General features: G+C 46.5%; 1 protein-coding gene across 1 annotated transcript; it reads left to right on the top strand.

The window, feature by feature from the left end:
* Positions 1–247: 247 nt before the first annotated feature.
* klhl17 (kelch-like family member 17) lies at positions 248–19,119 on the top strand. The gene is made up of 11 exons (XM_083639390.1): positions 248–476; positions 1,271–1,392; positions 1,527–1,748; positions 5,773–5,889; positions 6,390–6,603; positions 8,252–8,396; positions 9,375–9,542; positions 11,228–11,316; positions 11,481–11,554; positions 11,687–11,868; positions 18,367–19,119. Exons 1-11 carry the CDS (start codon positions 263–265, stop codon positions 18,593–18,595), a joined length of 1,776 nt encoding a protein of 591 aa, XP_083495516.1. The 5' UTR covers positions 248–262; the 3' UTR covers positions 18,596–19,119.
* The last annotated feature ends 51 nt before the right edge of the window (positions 19,120–19,170 follow it).

Here is a 19,170-nt window from a genome sequence, read left to right as displayed (position 1 = left end):
TATGACAAACGGCTACACTGATTGTTTAGGACACCTGTCACAGCACCTGCGTGACCCCAGACAGGCTAACATCTCTCAGGGTGGAAGCTTTTTCTGATGACCGAAGCACTTTTTTTTGTATTTAGATCATGATACAGCCTACATTGGATTAAGGCCGGTGAATGTGACTTGACCTTTGACCCTCTCTCTCTGCGTGTTGCAGCTGCCCAGAGTGCGGCCCAGGCACGAGCCCACCGCCACCGCCGCCACGTCGCCAGCCACCATGATGGAGGGGGGCATGCAGCTGCTGAACCGTGACGGCCACAGCATCTCCCACAACTCCAAGCGCCACTACCACGACTCGTTTGTGTCCATGAACAGGATGCGTCAGCGCGGCCTGCTCTGCGACATCGTGCTGCACGTCTCCAACAAAGAGATCAAGGCGCACAAGGTGGTGCTGGCCTCGTGCAGCCCCTACTTCCACGCCATGTTTACCAGTAAGTTCCAGGGTCTGTTGTTTCTCCTACCGCTGTTCTTTCAGCATGCTAAACATGGTCACGTTCAGGGTTCCTACGCATGCTGGAAATCCTTGAAAACATTTTGAATTTCAGTGGGGCGTTTAGTTTCAAGGTTTGAAAAGTGCTTGGATTTTGAATAAAGCGCTTTGAAATTGAAACTTCTTGAAATTAGCACGTGGCAGGCTAAATGGTAGTCGATTTTCAAGAGGGTACTACTAGTCTTGCGTGTCAATCATAGCACGTATAGGGAATATGCAACATAACCAAAACGGCTACCAAAGTGACATCGACGTGTTGCATTCTGAGATGCGTATCTGCTCTCCACGGTTGTTTTTCACACCGTTCTGTGTAAACTGTGTAAACACGAGAGACTGTTTTGTGTGAAAATCCCAGGAAACCAGCGGTTTCAGAAATACTCAAACCAGCCTGTCTGGCACCAACAACCAGTTCAAAGTCGCTGAGATTGCATTTTTTGTCCAATCTGATGTTTGATGTGAACATGAACTGAAGTTGCTGATCTGCGTTATCTTATGCATTGCACTGCATATATATATATATATATATATATATATATATATATATATATACTGTATATATATATATGCAGTGCAAACAAAGCCACAATTTGGCAGCAGTGGGTGTATACATTAGGAGCTGCCATGTATCAGCGCGAATGAACAGGGAGGCTAGCTACTCTGCGCGAATTGCGTTGATTATAACTTGCAGGCTAAATAAGAATGTGTGACGACTCTTGTCCCGTGCGCTTCATGCAGATGAGATGTCGGAGAGTCGGCAGACCCATGTGACCCTCCATGACATCGACTGCCAGGCGTTGGAGCAGCTGGTCCAGTATGCCTACACGGCGGAGATCGTGGTGGGGGAAGGTAACGTGCAGGTAAGGGAAGGACGTTTTTTTGCTTTGTTAGCTTCTCTATGCACCACCGGGCTAAAAGAGACATTTCACCAAATGTTCTCGAATGCATCAAATGAAGTAGACACGATGGTCTTAAATGTGAGTATCTTCGGCAGACGTTGCTCCCAGCGGCCAGCCTGCTGCAGCTCAACGGGGTGCGGGACGCCTGCTGCAAGTTCCTCCTCAGCCAACTGGACCCGTCCAACTGCCTGGGCATCCGCGGCTTCGCCGACACGCACTCCTGCTCGGACCTGCTCAAGTCTGCCCACAAGTACGTCCTGCAGCACTTTGTGGAGGTGTCCAAGACGGAGGAGTTCATGCTGCTGCCTCTGAAGCAGGTAGGGCCCTGACGCCGCCTGCCCGCCGCCTGCCCGCCGCCTGCTCTGATCTTAACCCCCGCACTGCCGTCACAACCTGCTGTCTCGCAGAGAAGCAATGTTAGCTCGAGTTTGGTGCTTTTTAAGGGAACGCGTTTTTAAACGGGGCATATTCACGGTAGGAAATAAACAATTGCTGACAATTACTTTTTCCGCTGGTAAAATTTGTCAGCCACACTGGCAGGTTGCCAGCCATGTTTTGGAGGTGCTGTTCTCTTCTAAAAAACGAGAACAGACTTCATCACCCTGGGGAAATTGGGTGTTAAAGTGTCTGACTTTTGCAATGCACGACTAGACACTTTCCAGTAGACAAAAAAACGTTTCCTGCCCTGTATATCTGGTTTTACGCTGTGACATTTTGGTGGCAGCGGTGTGTCCTATTTCTTTGAAATATGGCGATGAAATTGTCTTCTTGAAAAGTATCAGTTGGGACTTTTTGGGGTAAACAACTTGATTGCTACGCTTCCGCTGACTTGACTAATCTGCTCAGTTCCTTACAATACGGCTGCTTGGTAGGAAGCCAAATCAAGGAAAAGACAGACAGATGTTCACTATACTAGCATGCGGTTATACTAGCATGCAAGTTTTGTTTCTTCATATTGTTCATCCCCCCTTTTCCTTCAAAATAAAAGCACAGCCCGCCTGTATCCAAACCGGTCCACCACAGACCGCTCAGAGAGGGTCGCCGAAAAGGAAAAGGAGCCAAGAGAATTCACTGCTCTTCATTAAGAAGAGTTCTCGTCTTCTGCGTCAGTCTGCGTCCCTCGTGGTTTGATCCTCTCGCTGTGCTTACATGGACGACTTTCTCTGGATTGCCGAGTTAGCTCAGCAGCTATCTCTTATTCATTCAGCTGGACTCAGCAGTGACAACGCTGTGGCTCTTGTCCTGCAAGCGCTAATTAATTGGGCAAAGCTAGTGACGTTTTCACAGCTGCTGTAGACGCTTTATAGACGGTGTTGCTTAGATTAGTATTTTACTCTTGCCATTGTTATGGCTGCATGTACTGTATTTTGTTAGTGTTCCCTGTGGTGTTTTTCCCCCTGTTCCTCTCCGCTCTCTACGTGCAACTTAATCAGTCTTCGAGGTGCACCTGACCCAGGAGAGAAGTGGATAAATGCTCCAGGCTCCTGTTCCTCCAGGCAGAGGTAGTAGAGTGGGAGAGGTGCACCTGACCCAGGAGAGAGGTGGATAAATGCTCCAGGCTCCTGTTCCTCCAGGCAGAGGTAGTAGAGTGGGAGAGGTGCACCTGACCCAGGAGAGAAGTGGATAAATGCTCCAGGCTCCTGTTCCTCCAGGCAGAGGTAGTAGAGTGGGAGAGGTGCACCTGACCCAGGAGAGAAGTGGATAAATGCTCCAGGCTCCTGTTCCTCCAGGCAGAGGTAGTAGAGTGGGAGAGTTTGATTTGGGAGCAATGGTGGAGTGTTGTTCAGCCCATGGGGGGCCGAGCAAGGGCGTGTAACAATGGTGGACGCCGGCCCTATGGGGGCGACCCGCACCAGAAGCGTCTGTCTGGAACAGGAGGCTCTCCTGGGCCACCTTGTTGAGGACTGATGAGTTGTTGCATACAGAGCTGGGCGGAGATGGAGAGACTGGAGAGGAACGAGGGAAAAACACCACAGGGAACACATGTATACAGCCGTAACAACGTATAGGACGAATCGCCGTGACGTCACAAACCACCCAGAAATGCGGAACCCCCCGCGGGCAGTTAACTAGCATGAGTTGTGCCAAACAAACGTTAATATCTCAAAAACTATACATCACATGGCTTATATTTTGACATCCTGAGTGAGAGCAGAAGTAGCTCAAGAGTCTGATGTATAATGCATATTCCCACAAATGTGAAACGTTTATATCTCGCAAGCGACCACATGCATTCATAGGAGATTTGGTTTAATTCGTCGACATGAAACTTTCCACGATCTAGGAGCATGACATAGTCGATAATGTAAAATTTGGTAATGATTGATGAATCTACCATTTCGTGTTTTGTGAATTCCTACTAGTTCTAGACCGTTGGGGCAATCGGCTCCAAATTTGGTTTACATGATCGCTAGAATCCCCCCGATTGAAAGTTATGAAAAGATGTCTTGTACTGCATATCGTTTGGCTGCTATAGGACAATCAATTGTAGGGTGTGGCACATACAGTAAGTGCCAAAATGAGCCATAATATAACTCATGAACTCCTGTTATCTCAACCAAATTTGGTGCACTTGTGCAGGTATCATCTGACGAACTGTGGAATATTTGGTGCCTATATCTCACATTTAACCCAGTCACCAGATGCTTGGACCCCATCATTGCTGCCTGCCATTATTAGAAATAAATCCTTGGTGAATTGAAGTGGCAAAGGAAATAAGTAAAAAAACAACACTGACATCACTTTCCAATTATCTCCTCTCACCTCTGTGACAAACTGATCCCCACATGACTCACGAAGAGCCTGTTCTCCATGAGAGTAAGATGCTCAGCTTTGCCCTGTCTGCAGCATCCCGAGCCCCCTCACACTGATGTCATGTTGTCGTCGTGCCACTCTGTCTTTTCCGTCTCATTTCTAAATGATTTTTCTCTCTTCTTCTTTTCTGTGGCTTAGCAGCCCTCTCTGTCTGCACACGCAGTCGTCGCCCCCTGCAGCTGTTCTGTGCCCCGTCACAGAGCTGCACCAGAGCTGGATTTATTTACTCGCTGCTCTCAGGGACTCTGAGCTCGCAGAGCCGTGAAACATGCCCCATATTCTCTCTTCCCTTTTGAAGGAGGTGGTAAGGCATCATGGCAGCACTGTGACTGTGTCTGCTGCTGATGCTCCTCAGATGTGGCATCGCGTCATGCAGGCTACAGAGGATGGACACAGACAGAACCTCATTACTGTGTGTGTAGTGTGTAGTGTGTAGTGTGTGTAGTGGGTGAAGACATCTTAGGGCTTAAAAACGCCCTCAAAAGTCCCTTTATCCATACGCATGACTCATTCCTGCTGCCATACCACAAGGGCATTTCATATAATCATAAACGCAGAGTTATGTCTTTTTCATTTACACACTTAACACCTCCTCCTCCTCCTCCTCCTCCTCCTCCTCCTCCTCCTCCTCCTCCTCCTCCTCCTCCTCCTCCTCCTCCTCCTCCTCCTCCTCCTCCTCCTCCTCCTCCTCCTCCTCCTCCTCCTCCTCCTCCTCCTCTCTCTGTGCTGCAGTGTGTGCATGCAGAGGGGAGGGGAGGGGGGGGAGAGGGGCCTTTAGGGTGGGGTTGTAGCAGCAGTACAGTAGCACTTCTCCTCTGTGTGACGGTGGATCAGTGGATGATGGTGTTCCTGGGAGGCTGCTAGAACTGTTGCCCTGATCTGGATCTGGATCTGAATAGGCAGGAAGGCAGCAGCAGCAGCAGCAGCTGGCGTCTCTCTCTGGCCCCGCCCCCAGTCCTGCCAGCTTTTTGGGTTGATTCTGGGACCGGTGCCAGCCAGCCACTGGACTGCAGCACTCGCCAGGCCACACACACACGCACGCATGCGCACACACACACACACACACACACACGCACACACACACACACGCACGCACACGGGTATCCAAAATATCCAACACCGACACACTACACATGTACTGTAGTAGCCCACAAGCACTCATATGCCAATGCCAAAAGTTAAAATACGGTAGTTATGTAAATTCGAGTATAATAGTTTATTTGGGTTTTTGGCTCAAGGTGCTTTTACTTCCTGTGTGCATGTTTTTATGTCAACCTTCACGTTTGGCAGCTTTCTCAGTGTCCAAAACCAAGACTTAAGTATCTCCTCAGCTCAAGATGTTTCAGAGTGCATATTTTCCATTGAGCGGATTAAGAATGTGATGTTCTCTTTTTGAACACCCATTTTCAATTCATTTCTAATGGTGATTGTTCTTTTCTTTTCTTTCGTTGTCCAGACCACATCGCAGCACATTGACAAGTTTGAATTTGAGACAGTTGCTGTCCCTTGTGTCCCCGTCCACCCCAGGTGCTGGACTTGATCTCCAGTGACAATCTGAACGTGCCATCGGAGGAGGAGGTGTACCGCGCCGTGCTGAGCTGGGTCAAACACGACATCGACGGGCGCAGGCAACACGTACCCTGGGTAAGACTTTGATGTAAAAAACACAGTTGTTCCACCTGTCTCACCTGTCTCACCACACTCCAGATGATTTATTACTATTTATTACCACACATTTTCTGTGTGGGAATATTCAGATATACAAAAATACCTGCAAAATAGTCTGTCTTGCATTTTTCTCTTGCAATGCGTTCCCCCCCTCCCTCCTTCCCTCCCTCCCTCCTCCTCCTCCTCCTCCTCCTCCTCGTCTCAACATTTTGTGTGTATGTGTTGTGTTGTGTTTGTGTGTATGTGTTGTGTTTGAGTGTTTTCCTCTGTTTTATCTATTTATTACTTTTTTCTTTTCTTCTTCTTCTTTTTTAAGGAAACAAATCGGCTTTTCTATAAGCCTTTTGGGGTTTCTTACCTCATGCACATTCCCTATTATGGTTTTGTCCTTTTTAGACTTCTGTTGTATTATTTCCTTGTGCAAATAAGCGAAAATTAAACTTTTCCCCCGCCCACCATCCATCTCGCCCCGCCAGCTGATGAAGTGCGTGCGTCTGCCGCTGCTGAAGCGGGACTTCCTGATGAGCAACGTGGACACGGAGCTGCTGGTGCGTCACCACTCGGAGTGCAAGGACCTGCTGATCGAGGCCCTCAAGTACCACCTGATGCCCGAGCAGAGGGGCGTGCTAAGCAACAGCCGGACGCGCCCGCGGCGCTGCGAGGGCGCCAGCCCCGTGCTCTTCGCCGTCGGTCAGTGTGCCCCCGAAGGTACCCACTAGGGTACACGCTCCCGCCGCACGCGTACACACAGCGCACGTAGGTTCTCACGTCACCCATGAGCTGTTACCGTACACGTAACTTTTTTTTCCTTTTTTTTTTTACAGTGTTCCTTTGTAGTCGTTGAGTTGCGGTAGCCCTGCACAGCTCGAAAATGGCCCCCGTTACTAAAACATGTAAACACAATGAAAATTTGCCCTAACCTTATTTCCCAGCCAGCTTAAAAAATACTGTTGCTGGCTTTACATAAATTCAACTTTAGTTCCGTGCGACTTGGCTGTGTTGCAGCTCTGCAGTAGAGCCATCCACTGAAAACTCATGACTTGGGTTTGTATCATCATCATTTAGAGTGTTCAGCATGAGTTTGATGACATACATCAGATCGGCAATTAGGCCCCGCCCCCTTTTATGGGGAAAACGCAAGCCTGTCCCCGTTGACTTCAATGTAAAATAGCACCACCAAAGAAAATGATAGAAAAATAACAATCAATCTCGTTTATTAATGGTGATCTGGTGTATAGCAACTGTAAAGGTTTCATTTTCAACCTACAACTAATTGCACCAAGGTTACTACCCCTGTGTAAAGCCAGCTTTATAACACAATTGTCCATGTATCAGGATATAAATATATATAAATATGTATCAGGATATTAATATCCAAATGAAGCCGTTCCTCAGCTGCGCTACCTACTGGAAGTGATCCTGGAAGACCCTGGGTCAAGCTGGGTCTCACAACCAAAATGACCCGCACACTGCAAAGCATTCTACAGGAAGCGGTGACACATTGCCCTAACAAATAATAATGATAATAATAATGCTTATTCACTCTTATATTCCGTCTGTCTTTCATTCATACATACAGACAGAAGTGCTACAGACTGAAAGACATACAGACTGAAATGCTACAGACTGAAAGACATATAGACAGAAGTGCTACAGACTGAAAGACATACAGACTGAAATGCTACAGACTGGAAGACATACAGACTGAAATGCTACAGACTGAAATGCTACAGACTGAAAGACATACAGACTGAAAGACATAGAGACTGAAAGACATACAGACTGAAATGCTACAGACTGGAAGACATACAGACTGAAAGACATACAGACTGAAATGCTACAGACTGAAAGACATACAGACTGAAATGCTACAGACTGAAAGACATACAGACTGAAATGCTACAGACTGAAAGACATACAGACTGAAAGACATACAGATAGAAGTGCTACAGACTGGAAGACATACAGACTGAAATGCTACAGACTGAAAGACATACAGACTGAAATGCTACAGACTGAAAGACATACAGACAGAAGTGCTACAGACTGGAAGACATACAGACTGAAATGCTACAGACTGAAAGACATACAGACTGAAATGCTACAGACTGAAAGACATACAGACAGAAGTGCTACAGACTGGAAGACATACAGACTGAAATGCTACAGACTGAAAGACATACAGACTGAAATGCTACAGACTGAAAGACATACAGATTACAGACTGAAATGCTACAGACTGGAAGACATACAGACAGAAGTGCTACAGACTGGAAGCGACTTACGTTATTGCTGCCTTGGACTTAAAGTCTGTGCTGCCGTTCTCTTTGTGTCCCAGGCGGTGGCAGCCTGTTTGCCATCCATGGAGACTGCGAGGCCTACGACACCAGGACAGACCGCTGGCACATGGTGGCGTCCATGTCCACCCGGCGGGCCCGGGTGGGCGTGGCCGCCATCGGGAACCGACTCTACGCCGTGGGAGGGTGAGCGATGATGAGCTTCTTCATCCAAAACGTACACACAACCTTAACTCTCACTCAGACACGACAAGTCGTTCTATCATGTGAACCTGCTCTCATCACTAATAACATAAAGAGCACACAGGCTCTAGTAGGAGGAACATGCTGATCATTGGAAATAACACAGGGCGATGTCTATGCAAAAAGGCACTTTAAAGGGGAGATTTATTATCCTTGTGCTGTTAAAGGATAAGGCTGGTGTTTAAAAAAAAAAAAATTATGAAAATAACAAAATCAGCGATGATTTTGTTTTTCCAAAAGGTCTTGTTGATGTAGCCGGTGCCCAATGAAGCCATGTCTCAGCAGTCATGCAACTCTGTTGTATTAAAAAAGGATTCAAAACACGTCCAAGAGCTGTGCTGTTGAGCTGAGCAGCATATTTCATCATCGTGATGAACCGGGCCTGCCAACTTTTTCCTCAAATAACCCGATAAGCCGCCTGTACATTTGCAATCTCAGGAAAGCATTTAGTTAGCAGCGAATAGCCCCTGGCGTAATGAAAAATGTGTTCCTGTTTTAATTAGATTTGGTAATACAACAGCCTGACCTTTCATGGTAACAGTGATTCAGTGATTTATTTTTTAATTGAAAGTGAAGCATTTCTAAGTTGGCCCATTACCTACCTGCTTTTCTGCCAAGTATGAAACTTCTTCAGATCTTCAAATTCAAATCCTTTTTGTCATATCCTGCTGACAGACAAACAGGCGAAAACATAACCTCCTGGTCAACTCTGTTACCAGAAAACGGTAAAAGACAGTACGACATAAAAGCACTCAGAATTACAGACACAGAGGCTAAACAAAGGCCACAGATCTGAAGTCCAATGGAAGAGCGTTCCACAGTTTAGGAGCCACAATTTCTAAATATACTCTACAATAATACAGGGCAATATACTGTCACTACAATTCTCCTCTTCTGATTGGTTTGTCCACCTCTCTTCAGGTATGACGGCACCTCAGACCTGGCATCCGTGGAGTCCTACGACCCGGTCACGAACTCCTGGCAACCCGAGGTTTCCATGGGAACGCGGCGGAGCTGTCTGGGCGTGGCGGTTCTGCACGGGCTACTGTACGCCGCGGGGGGCTACGACGGAGCGTCCTGCCTCAATAGGTATCCATACTCCATCCATCCAACCATGAGACAGCTGGCTCGATACTGCGCTCCTGCTTCAATAGAAAATGATACTCTCTAGGACAGTGGTTCCCAACCTTTTTACACCAAGTACCACCTGAGAAAGTAGTTGGCTCTCCAAGTACCACCATATGACCGACGTTAAAATACAGTCTATTCAGCTATGCACAGTTCACGCAGGAGGCAAATTTATTCCAACCTGCAGCCTATGTGCAACCTGCAGCAGCTGCACTTGTGCTGGGTTGACTGCTGTCTTCACCTCCTTGTGCTTCATCGTTGCTGCTCTCCTCTACTACAGCTCTTTTACGATTCCCTCTCGTTTTGATCCACTTTAGCATCCCTCCTCGTCTTTGTTCACCACTTGTGTAACCATGCGGGGCGGGCAGGTAATTGTGCATGCGCAACAGGTATAGTGTCCGTCAGAAACAAATATTTGTTTCTAAATCTCAAGACAACAAAATAAACCTCAATTTCAATGATCACAAGTTTATTTTCATTCGTAGTATTATTTTGATAGATAACATGTTTTACAATTGATTTTAAAGTTGGGTTTATTTCATAATTTAAACATTGGGATTCCAGGGATCAAGTACCACCAGCAGGGGGCGGCGCAAGTACCACCTACCTTGAGAAACACTGCCAATAATATTAATAATTATTATTATTATTTCACTTTCACATGTTTGAAAACTACTACTAATGACCACCATGGATTTTGCACAAAAACTAAAAAAAAAAAAAAATTTTTTTTTTTTTTTTTTTTTCACAGAGCCTTCCAAGTATCACCAGCAGGGGGCGCAAGTACCACCTACGGTACGCGTACCGTAGGTTGGGAACCACTGCTCTAGGATGTGACTTTGATTGTATTTTTGCTTTTTGTGAATTGTTGTATGATGTTTATTTTCATATTTTTATGTTTGTCATGATGCTGCTTCTTGGCCCTTGATTCTTAATCTCAATGGGACAGCCTGGTGAAATGAAGGTTAAATAAAAGTGGGGAGTTCCAGTGTTATTCACCTTTTTCCATATGTTTCTCATGATTCTCAGCGGTTGCCGACTTCCTGTTTACATTTGTTTCACTAGCAAGGAGGTGTGCGCCGCTGTCAAAGAGTGGGAACGTATGGCTTATTTGATCCGAAATGGCTAAAAATAGTAGCGTTGTGTGGTTGCATAGCGGCGATATTTTACAAAAACGAGGTGAATGTCAATTCACTGGTACTGTATGGGCTTATTTTAGCCGAAATTGCTAAAAATAGTATGTGGTTGCATAGCGGCCACTTTTATTTTGAAGGCTAAACGTCCAAACCGGAACTCTTATGGTCATTGAACGGAGCTTTAGCGGTCTCTCTCTTTCAAGATTCAAGATATTGTCACTCCGTTGTACAATTATTGCACGTGTGAAATTATTGTGCTGGGGGGCTCCATTACAAGACATAGGTAGGTACAAAGTCAAACAATCATTCAAAACAATTATTATGATTATTTTCAGTCTCTTTCACTATGAATGGTCCTGGGCGGAAACAGGCAACCGGCAGCTGGAAACCGGGAGGGAGGGTGTCATGGAAGCGCCCACTGTCTCACCATGAAACTCGTGAATAAAGCAATAAAATAGCATCCTTGTACTGAATCATAGTGTTTTCCTCTCTCCTTCCCTCCTCTTACAGCGCTGAGCGTTATGACCCTCTGACCAGTACCTGGACCTCCATTGCTGCCATGAGTACCAGGAGGAGATATGTGCGGGTAGCCACTCTGGGTAGGAACTGTTCCACACACATAACATGGACATGATGTTCTGTGTGAATCTTTCAATATTTACATTTTCATCTCATCAAACCTGACAAGAAGCTGGTATGCCACTGCCAATATTTACATCATCTTTAACCGTATTCTCAGTGTTGACTCCCTTTTCCCCACCAGATGGCAGCTTGTATGCAGTGGGAGGTTATGACAGCTCCTCACACCTCGCAACAGTGGAGAAATATGACCCTCAGGTAAATGCCATGCTGCTAAATTGATCATCAAAGCGAACTCCTCTGTCGCTCCGGCCTCAGATCAACTGCATGTTGGGAAATGCATCACGGGTGAATTTATAACGGCGCTCTCTGTTGTGATTGGCCGAGCAGAGCAACACGTGGACGGCCATCGCCAACATGCTGAGTCGGCGCAGCAGTGCCGGTGTGGCGGTGCTGGAGGGCATGCTGTACGTCGCCGGGGGCAACGACGGCACCAGCTGCCTGAACTCGGTGGAGAGGTTCAACCCCAAAACCAACACCTGGGAGGGAGTGGCACCCATGAACATACGCAGGTTAGTCTGGTCTGGAGCAGGGGTCTTCATGAACATACGCAGGTTAGTCTGGAGCAGGTTAGTCTGGAGCAGGGGTCTTCATGAACATATGCAGGTTAGTCTGGAGCAGGGGTCTTCATGAACATATGCAGGTTAGTCTGGAGCAGGGGTCTTCATGAACATACGCAGGTAGTCTGGAGCAGGGGTCTTCATGAACATACGCAGGTTAGTCTGGAGCAGGGGTCTTCATGAACATATGCAGGTTAGTCTGGAGCAGGGGTCTTCATGAACATACGCAGGTTAGTCTGGAGCAGGGGTCTTCATGAACATACGCAGGTTAGTCTGGAGCAGGGGTCTTCATGAACATACGCAGGTTAGTCTGGAGCAGGTTAGTCTGGAGCAGGGGTCTTCATGAACATACGCAGGTTAGTCTGGAGCAGGTTAGTCTGGAGCAGGGGTCTTCATGAACATACGCAGGTTAGTCTGGAGCAGGGGTCTTCATGAACATACGCAGGTTAGTCTGGAGCAGGGGTCTTCATGAACATACGCAGGTTAGTCTGGAGCAGGGGTCTTCATGAACATACGCAGGTTAGTCTGGAGCAGGGGTCTTCATGAACATACGCAGGTTAGTCTGGAGCAGGTTAGTCTGGAGCAGGGGTCTTCATGAACATACGCAGGTTAGTCTGGAGCAGGGGTCTTCATGAACATACGCAGGTTAGTCTGGAGCAGGGGTCTTCATGAACATACGCAGGTTAGTCTGGAGCAGGGGTCTTCATGAACATACGCAGGTTAGTCTGGAGCAGGGGTCTTCATGAACATATGCAGGTTAGTCTGGAGCAGGGGTCTTCATGAACATACGCAGGTTAGTCTGGAGCAGGGGTCTTCATGAACATACGCAGGTTAGTCTGGAGCAGGGGTCTTCATGAACATACGCAGGTTAGTCTGGAGCAGGTTAGTCTGGAGCAGGGGTCTTCATGAACATACGCAGGTTAGTCTGGAGCAGGGGTCTTCATGAACATACGCAGGTTAGTCTGGAGCAGGGGTCTTCATGAACATATGCAGGTTAGTCTGGAGCAGGTTAGTCTGGAGCAGGGGTCTTCATGAACATACGCAGGTTAGTCTGGAGCAGGTTAGTCTGGAGCAGGTTAGTCTGGAGCAGGGGTCTTCATGAACATACGCAGGTTAGTCTGGAGCAGGGGTCTTCATGAACATATGCAGGTTAGTCTGGAGCAGGTTAGTCTGGAGCAGGGGTCTTCATGAACATATGCAGGTTAGTCTGGAGCAGGTTAGTCTGGAGCAGGGGTCTTCATGAACATAAGCAGGTTAGTCTGGAGCAGGGGTCTCCATGAACATATGCAGGTTAGTCTGGAGCAGGGGTCTTCATGAACATAGGCAGGTTAGTCTGGAGCAGGTTAGTCTGGAGCAGGGGTCTTCATGAACATACGCAGGTTAGTCTGGAGCAGGTTAGTCTGGAGCAGGGGTCTTCATGAACATACGCAGGTTAGTCTGGAGCAGGTTAGTCTGGAGCAGGGGTCTTCATGAACATACGCAGGTTAGTCTGGAGAAGGGGCAGTTGAAACTGCATAGTTTCAACATGACGTTGGCGTTGCTCGTTGGAATCTACATTCACTCTTATTTAAGGCTGTTATCGGATCCTTCTTCTTGCACAAACGCATGTCGTGATGCGGCGCCAACGAGAGGGTGGGGGGTCAAGTAGCAACATATCTGCAACAGGAAGCACTGGGGTTTATGGGCAATGTGGTCTTAATTTTGAGAAAGACAAAATGCTACACATAGCACTGTTTAAACCAATCTCCAATTTAACCTTAAGACAAGGTAGAAGGACCTCCCTGGTAGGACTGGAAAATTACACTTAATTACTGTAAGTGCTGCCTGTGTGCAGCGTGTGGAAAAGGTACCGCTACTGCACTTATTTTGTCATGCAGAAAATAAATCTGTAGTCTAAAGCAGAGAGGTTTTCAACGTGGGAGGCGGGCCTCCCCAGGGGGGATTCGAGCAGTTTCAGGGGAGGCTCAGTGAATGGAAGTGAACAAAATATTACATTAGTTATCAAAAGGAGATCACATACAATAGCCTACATGTGTGAGATTTGGTTAAAGAGATGTAGTAGTATTGGGGAATTTTTACTGTTTACTACACTTTCCCGCAGTCAGAAACAAATAAATGACGTCAGACAGAGCTTTTTTTTAGTAGTCTGAAGCTAATCTCTCTCGTCTCAATTGTTGGGATCAAATAACATGATGCATGATCCCATAGGCATCCAGGAGTTTGGCGAAACTACGCTGAGCAAGTGAGCATAGATTCAGCTGTATACGAGGGATCAGCGTGACGTCACTTGCCACCCAGAATTGCGGAACCCCGCGGCAGTTACTAGTATGAGTTGTGTCAAACAAACGTTAATATCTCAAAAAGTATACATCACATTGCTTATATGTATTTTGACATTCTGAGTGAGAGCAGAAGTAGCTCAAGATTCAAGATTCAAGATTTTTATTGTCACTCCATGGTACAAGTATCATGTGTGAAATTCTTGTGCTGTGGACTCCGTTTACAACATAGTACAAATATAACAGGGCATATGAGTGCAAAAACAACAAGAGACACAACAAGCAATAAGGCAGTATAGTGATAAGACAAGTCAGAGACAGTGGCATATTCACTGCACATAGGTGCGCATGTCCTGTGCATACTTTAGCCGTGCTTAAACATTTTAAATTCGGCGTATTTGACATATAGGTGCAAATAGCATATTCCTTATTAAACATACAATTAAACTCTGCGTTTTAAATTTGGCGTATTTGACATACGAGTGCAAATAGCATATTCCTTATTAAACATACAATTAAACGTTAGACATACGTAATGGTAGCAGCTACAGTACGGTACAGTATGGCTACTACACTATTTGTGTATGTTAAGGAGTCTCGTGGCCTGCGGGAAGAAAGAGTTTGATGTATAATACATACATGTCGTGTTAAAGTTGTGTGAACTGTCGCAGTTTTTAAAATGTAAACAGAGTTAGCTGGCTAGAGTCAGCCACTCAAGCCTCGCGCCACTTGGGCTCCATAGGGTTCCATTGCCGTTGCCACACAGTGAAGCGGTTTGTTTACCAAAATGCTGCTCAGCTGATCCCTCGTAGACTGGCTCGGATTTTTGGAGACGCCTGCCAATCTGCTCATTTCCCAATCCCTACTTAGACACACACAGACAGACACACACACACACACACACACACACACACACACACACACACACACACAGACACAGACACACACACACACACACACACACACACAGACACAGACACAGACACTCTCACTTGCTAGTTGGTAAGAGAGGGTAGGAGCAGGGAAACGTGACAACAGTTGACTGCAGCTCCATGAATAAACCATGGTGTTAATTAGCTACATGCTTTTCTTATCCAGTTGCTGGGGGGCTCCATTTACACTTTGCAAAACACTATCACCACTTCTGTCTCACTCTTCTGTTGTCGCTTCTCTCACTCTTCTGTAGTCACTTCTCTCTCACTCTTCTGTAGTCACTTCTCTCTCACTCTTCTGTAGTCACTTCTCTCTCACTCTTCTGTAGTCACTTCTCTCTCACGCTTCTGTAGTCACTTCTCTCTCACTCTTCTGTAGTCACTACTCTCTCACTCTTCTGTAGTCACTTCTCTCTCACTCTTCTGTAGTCACTACTCTCTCACTCTTCTGTAGTCACTACTCTCTCACTCTTCTGTTGTCACTTCTCTCTCACTCTTCTGTAGTCACTACTCTCTCACTCTTCTGTAGTCACTACTCTCTCACTCTTCTGTTGTCACTTCTCTCTCACTCTTCTGTAGTCACTACTCTCTCACTCTTCTGTAGTCACTACTCTCTCACTCTTCTGTTGTCACTTCTCTCTCACTCTTCTGTAGTCACTACTCTCTCACTCTTCTGTAGTCACTACTCTCTCACTATCTCACTCTTCTGTAGTCACTACTCTCTCACTCTTCTGTAGTCACTACTCTCTCACTCTTATGTAGTCACTACTCTCTCACTCTTCTGTAGTCACTACTCTCTCACTATCTCACTCTTCTGTAGTCACTACTCTCTCTCTCTCTCACTCTTCTGTAGTCACTACTCTCTCACTCTTCTGTAGTCACTACTCTCTCACTCTTCTGTAGTCACTACTCTCTCACTCTTCTGTAGTCACTACTCTCTCACTATCTCACTCTTCTGTAGTCACTACTCTCTCACTCTTCTGTAGTCACTACTCTCTCACTCTTATGTAGTCACTACTCTCTCACTCTTCTGTAGTCACTACTCTCTCACTATCTCACTCTTCTGTAGTCACTACTCTCTCACTCTTCTGTAGTCACTTCTCTCTCACTCTTCTGTAGTCACTTCTCGCTCACTCTTCTGTAGTCACTTCTCTCTCACTCTTCTGTAGTCACTTCTCTCTCACTCTTCTGTAGTCACTTCTCTCTCACTCTTCTGTAGTCACTTCTCTCTCACTCTTCTGTAGTCACTTCTCTCTCACTCTTCTGTAGTCACTTCTCTCTCACTCTCTCACTCTTCTGTAGTCACTACTCTCTCACTCTCTCACTCTTCTGTAGTCACTTCTCTCTCACTCTTCTGTAGTCACTACTCTCTCACTCTTCTGTAGTCACTTCTCTCTCTCTCTCACTCTTCTGTAGTCACTTCTCTCTCACTCTTCTGTAGTCACTTCTCTCTCACTCTTCTGTAGTCACTTCTCTCTCACTCTTCTGTAGTCACTTCTCTCTCACTCTTCTGTAGTCACTACTCTCTCACTCTTCTGTAGTCACTTATATCTCACTCTTCTGTAGTCACTTCTCTCTCTCTTCTGTAGTCACTTCTCTCTCACTCTCTCACTCTTCTGTAGTCTCTTCTCTCTCACTCTTCTGTAGTCACTTATATCTCAAAGTCTTAAAGTATCTAATCTAATCTTCATACAAATATTGATTACTTTAATTATAATGTCACTGTGATGACATGGCATGAATTGGCATGAGATCTAAGAGCAGAAGCATACAACACTGTGTAATATAATCCTGCAGGTGGCAGTTTGGAGGAATGGTCTAATATAAGAGTAGGGAAAATGTCTTTAAATTGGAAGACGTCTCTGGAGGGGGCAGGGATCAATACAAAATACTTCAATCACTGTCATCCACCTCCGATACGATGGAGGTTCCTCGCTGACCACAGCTAGCCTGCCTCACCCTGCCTAAAGGAGCTGCTGACCCTAACCCAGCTAAACACATGGGCTTCAGAAGAGAGTTAGATTTTTGTTACATGATCTAAATGCTGTTTCAGGCACAAAATAATGGCTGCTGCTGGCAGTTTCAGTCCAAAGATTTCTGTATACGTTTCAGTATCAACCTTCAAAAAGCAGCCAAATGCTCATTCTCATCTCTAGACATTTCTGAGGCAAAATATGTGAAGCTATTTCCTGAGCTGAACAAATGTCCCAAATATTGACATGGGTGATTCATGGTTTCTCTGCCATCTGCAATGCAAGCTCACTGCATCCAATGCAAATGAACAGGTGCTGGGTGCTCTGATTACACAGATCTTCAGCTCGGAGAGAAAAACACTTCTTAATGCATAAAGATCATGATCAAGCTAGCAGCTGCAAAAATGAATCTACACACATGGCCATGGAACAGTAAATATGGCTATGCAATGTATTTGAATTGGCACTCTCCTCTGGCAGCCCATATCCTTTTTGCGTCATGGCCACTAGGGGCCGAGGCATCTATAAACCCAAAGCCCCTTTTAGATTGGCCCAAAAACCGACTAATATATTATCCACAAACTACCGTACTGGCTTTTTCTTCAGTCTAAAAGTTACAAAGCTGTTAGTGATACCGGGTGAAATGCAATAGACATGGCTTTTTATCCGATTCTGGTCGCCGACGAATGTCACAGCGATGATATCACTGATGATGACATTTCACCGATGACATCACAGTTGCTCGAGTGACATCACTGAAGACATCACTCACTGATCAGTGATTTTACATCACTGATGATGTCACTGATGAACACAGAAGTCACGCGTGAACACAGTGAGATCACAAAAGTCACACAATGAGATCACATTCTCAATTCTATAGAATTGTGATCAGTCATAAATCACTGATGATGTCTTGTGAACTGATGATGTCACTTATGCATAGACATTGTGACAGCATCAGGGATGCCATGAATCACTGATGATGTCATAGACATTGTGACATCCGCAGTGATGTCATAAATCCTTCCCTGCTGATGACTCTTGCTCATAGCCCAGCCAATAAAGCCTGAACCTGCGGAAACAATATAGAGCATGGACCAAGCCCACGCCACCGAGTCCAATAATGGTGTGGCGCCGTTATTAGACTCCGTGTCTGGTTTTCTTCTCATATTTGACCTCCTTGGGAACCCTTTGCCATCAGATTTTGATTAGTGCTTCGATCTAATCAAACTGGGACGTCTCCCCTGATCTGCTTGCTTGCAGGAGCACCCATGACCTGGTGGCCATGGACGGCTGGTTGTACGCGGTAGGCGGCAACGACGGCAGCTCCAGCCTCAACTCCATCGAGAAGTACAACCCGCGGAGCAACAAGTGGGTGGCGGCCTCCTGCATGTTCACGCGGCGCAGCAGTGTGGGCGTGGCCGTGCTCGAGCTGCTCAACTTCCCGCCGCCCTCCTCGCCCACCCTGTCCGTCTCCTCCACCAGCCTTTGACCCGGGGTCTCCGCCCGGCTGGCCTCCTCCACCTCTGACGGGGTCTCCGCCCGGCTGGCCTCCTCCGCCTCTGACGGGGTCACCGCCCGGCTGGCCTCAGCCTCCGACGGGGTCAACTCCCGGCTGACCTCAGCCTCTGCTGCTACAGCCCAGACCGCCTCTGGGAAGAGACGCTCCGTTTGAGACGAGGACAGAGCAGACGAGTCATTGGTTAGAGGGAAGAGGGTGTGAAATTAGGTTCCTGGTTTGGTTCGTATACAGTACCCTCTAGAATTATTGGCACCCTTGAGGCAGTAAAAATATATGAATACATAAGAAATTAACTTTAATTGTGGCTCTAAAAATGCAATTCTTTGCCTGCTATCCAGCTCCTATGTACCTATATTCAAAGAGTACTGAAAACTGCGATTCATAGGGGCTGGATACCATGTTCTACACTTCTGTCATTCAGAGGTAATTGTTAAAAAAATATATTTATGGATCCTCTTTACCAAGGGTGCCAGGAATTGTGGAGGGCACGGTCCCTGGTCTGGATCTCTGAAGTCCAACTGTACAGCTCCAGCATACAGATACCA

This window comes from Poromitra crassiceps (assembly GCF_964638095.1).
Source record: "Poromitra crassiceps genome assembly, chromosome: 6".
Classification (NCBI taxonomy): Eukaryota; Metazoa; Chordata; class Actinopteri; order Beryciformes; family Melamphaidae; genus Poromitra; species Poromitra crassiceps.
This window is presented reverse-complemented; position numbering and strand designations above follow the sequence as displayed.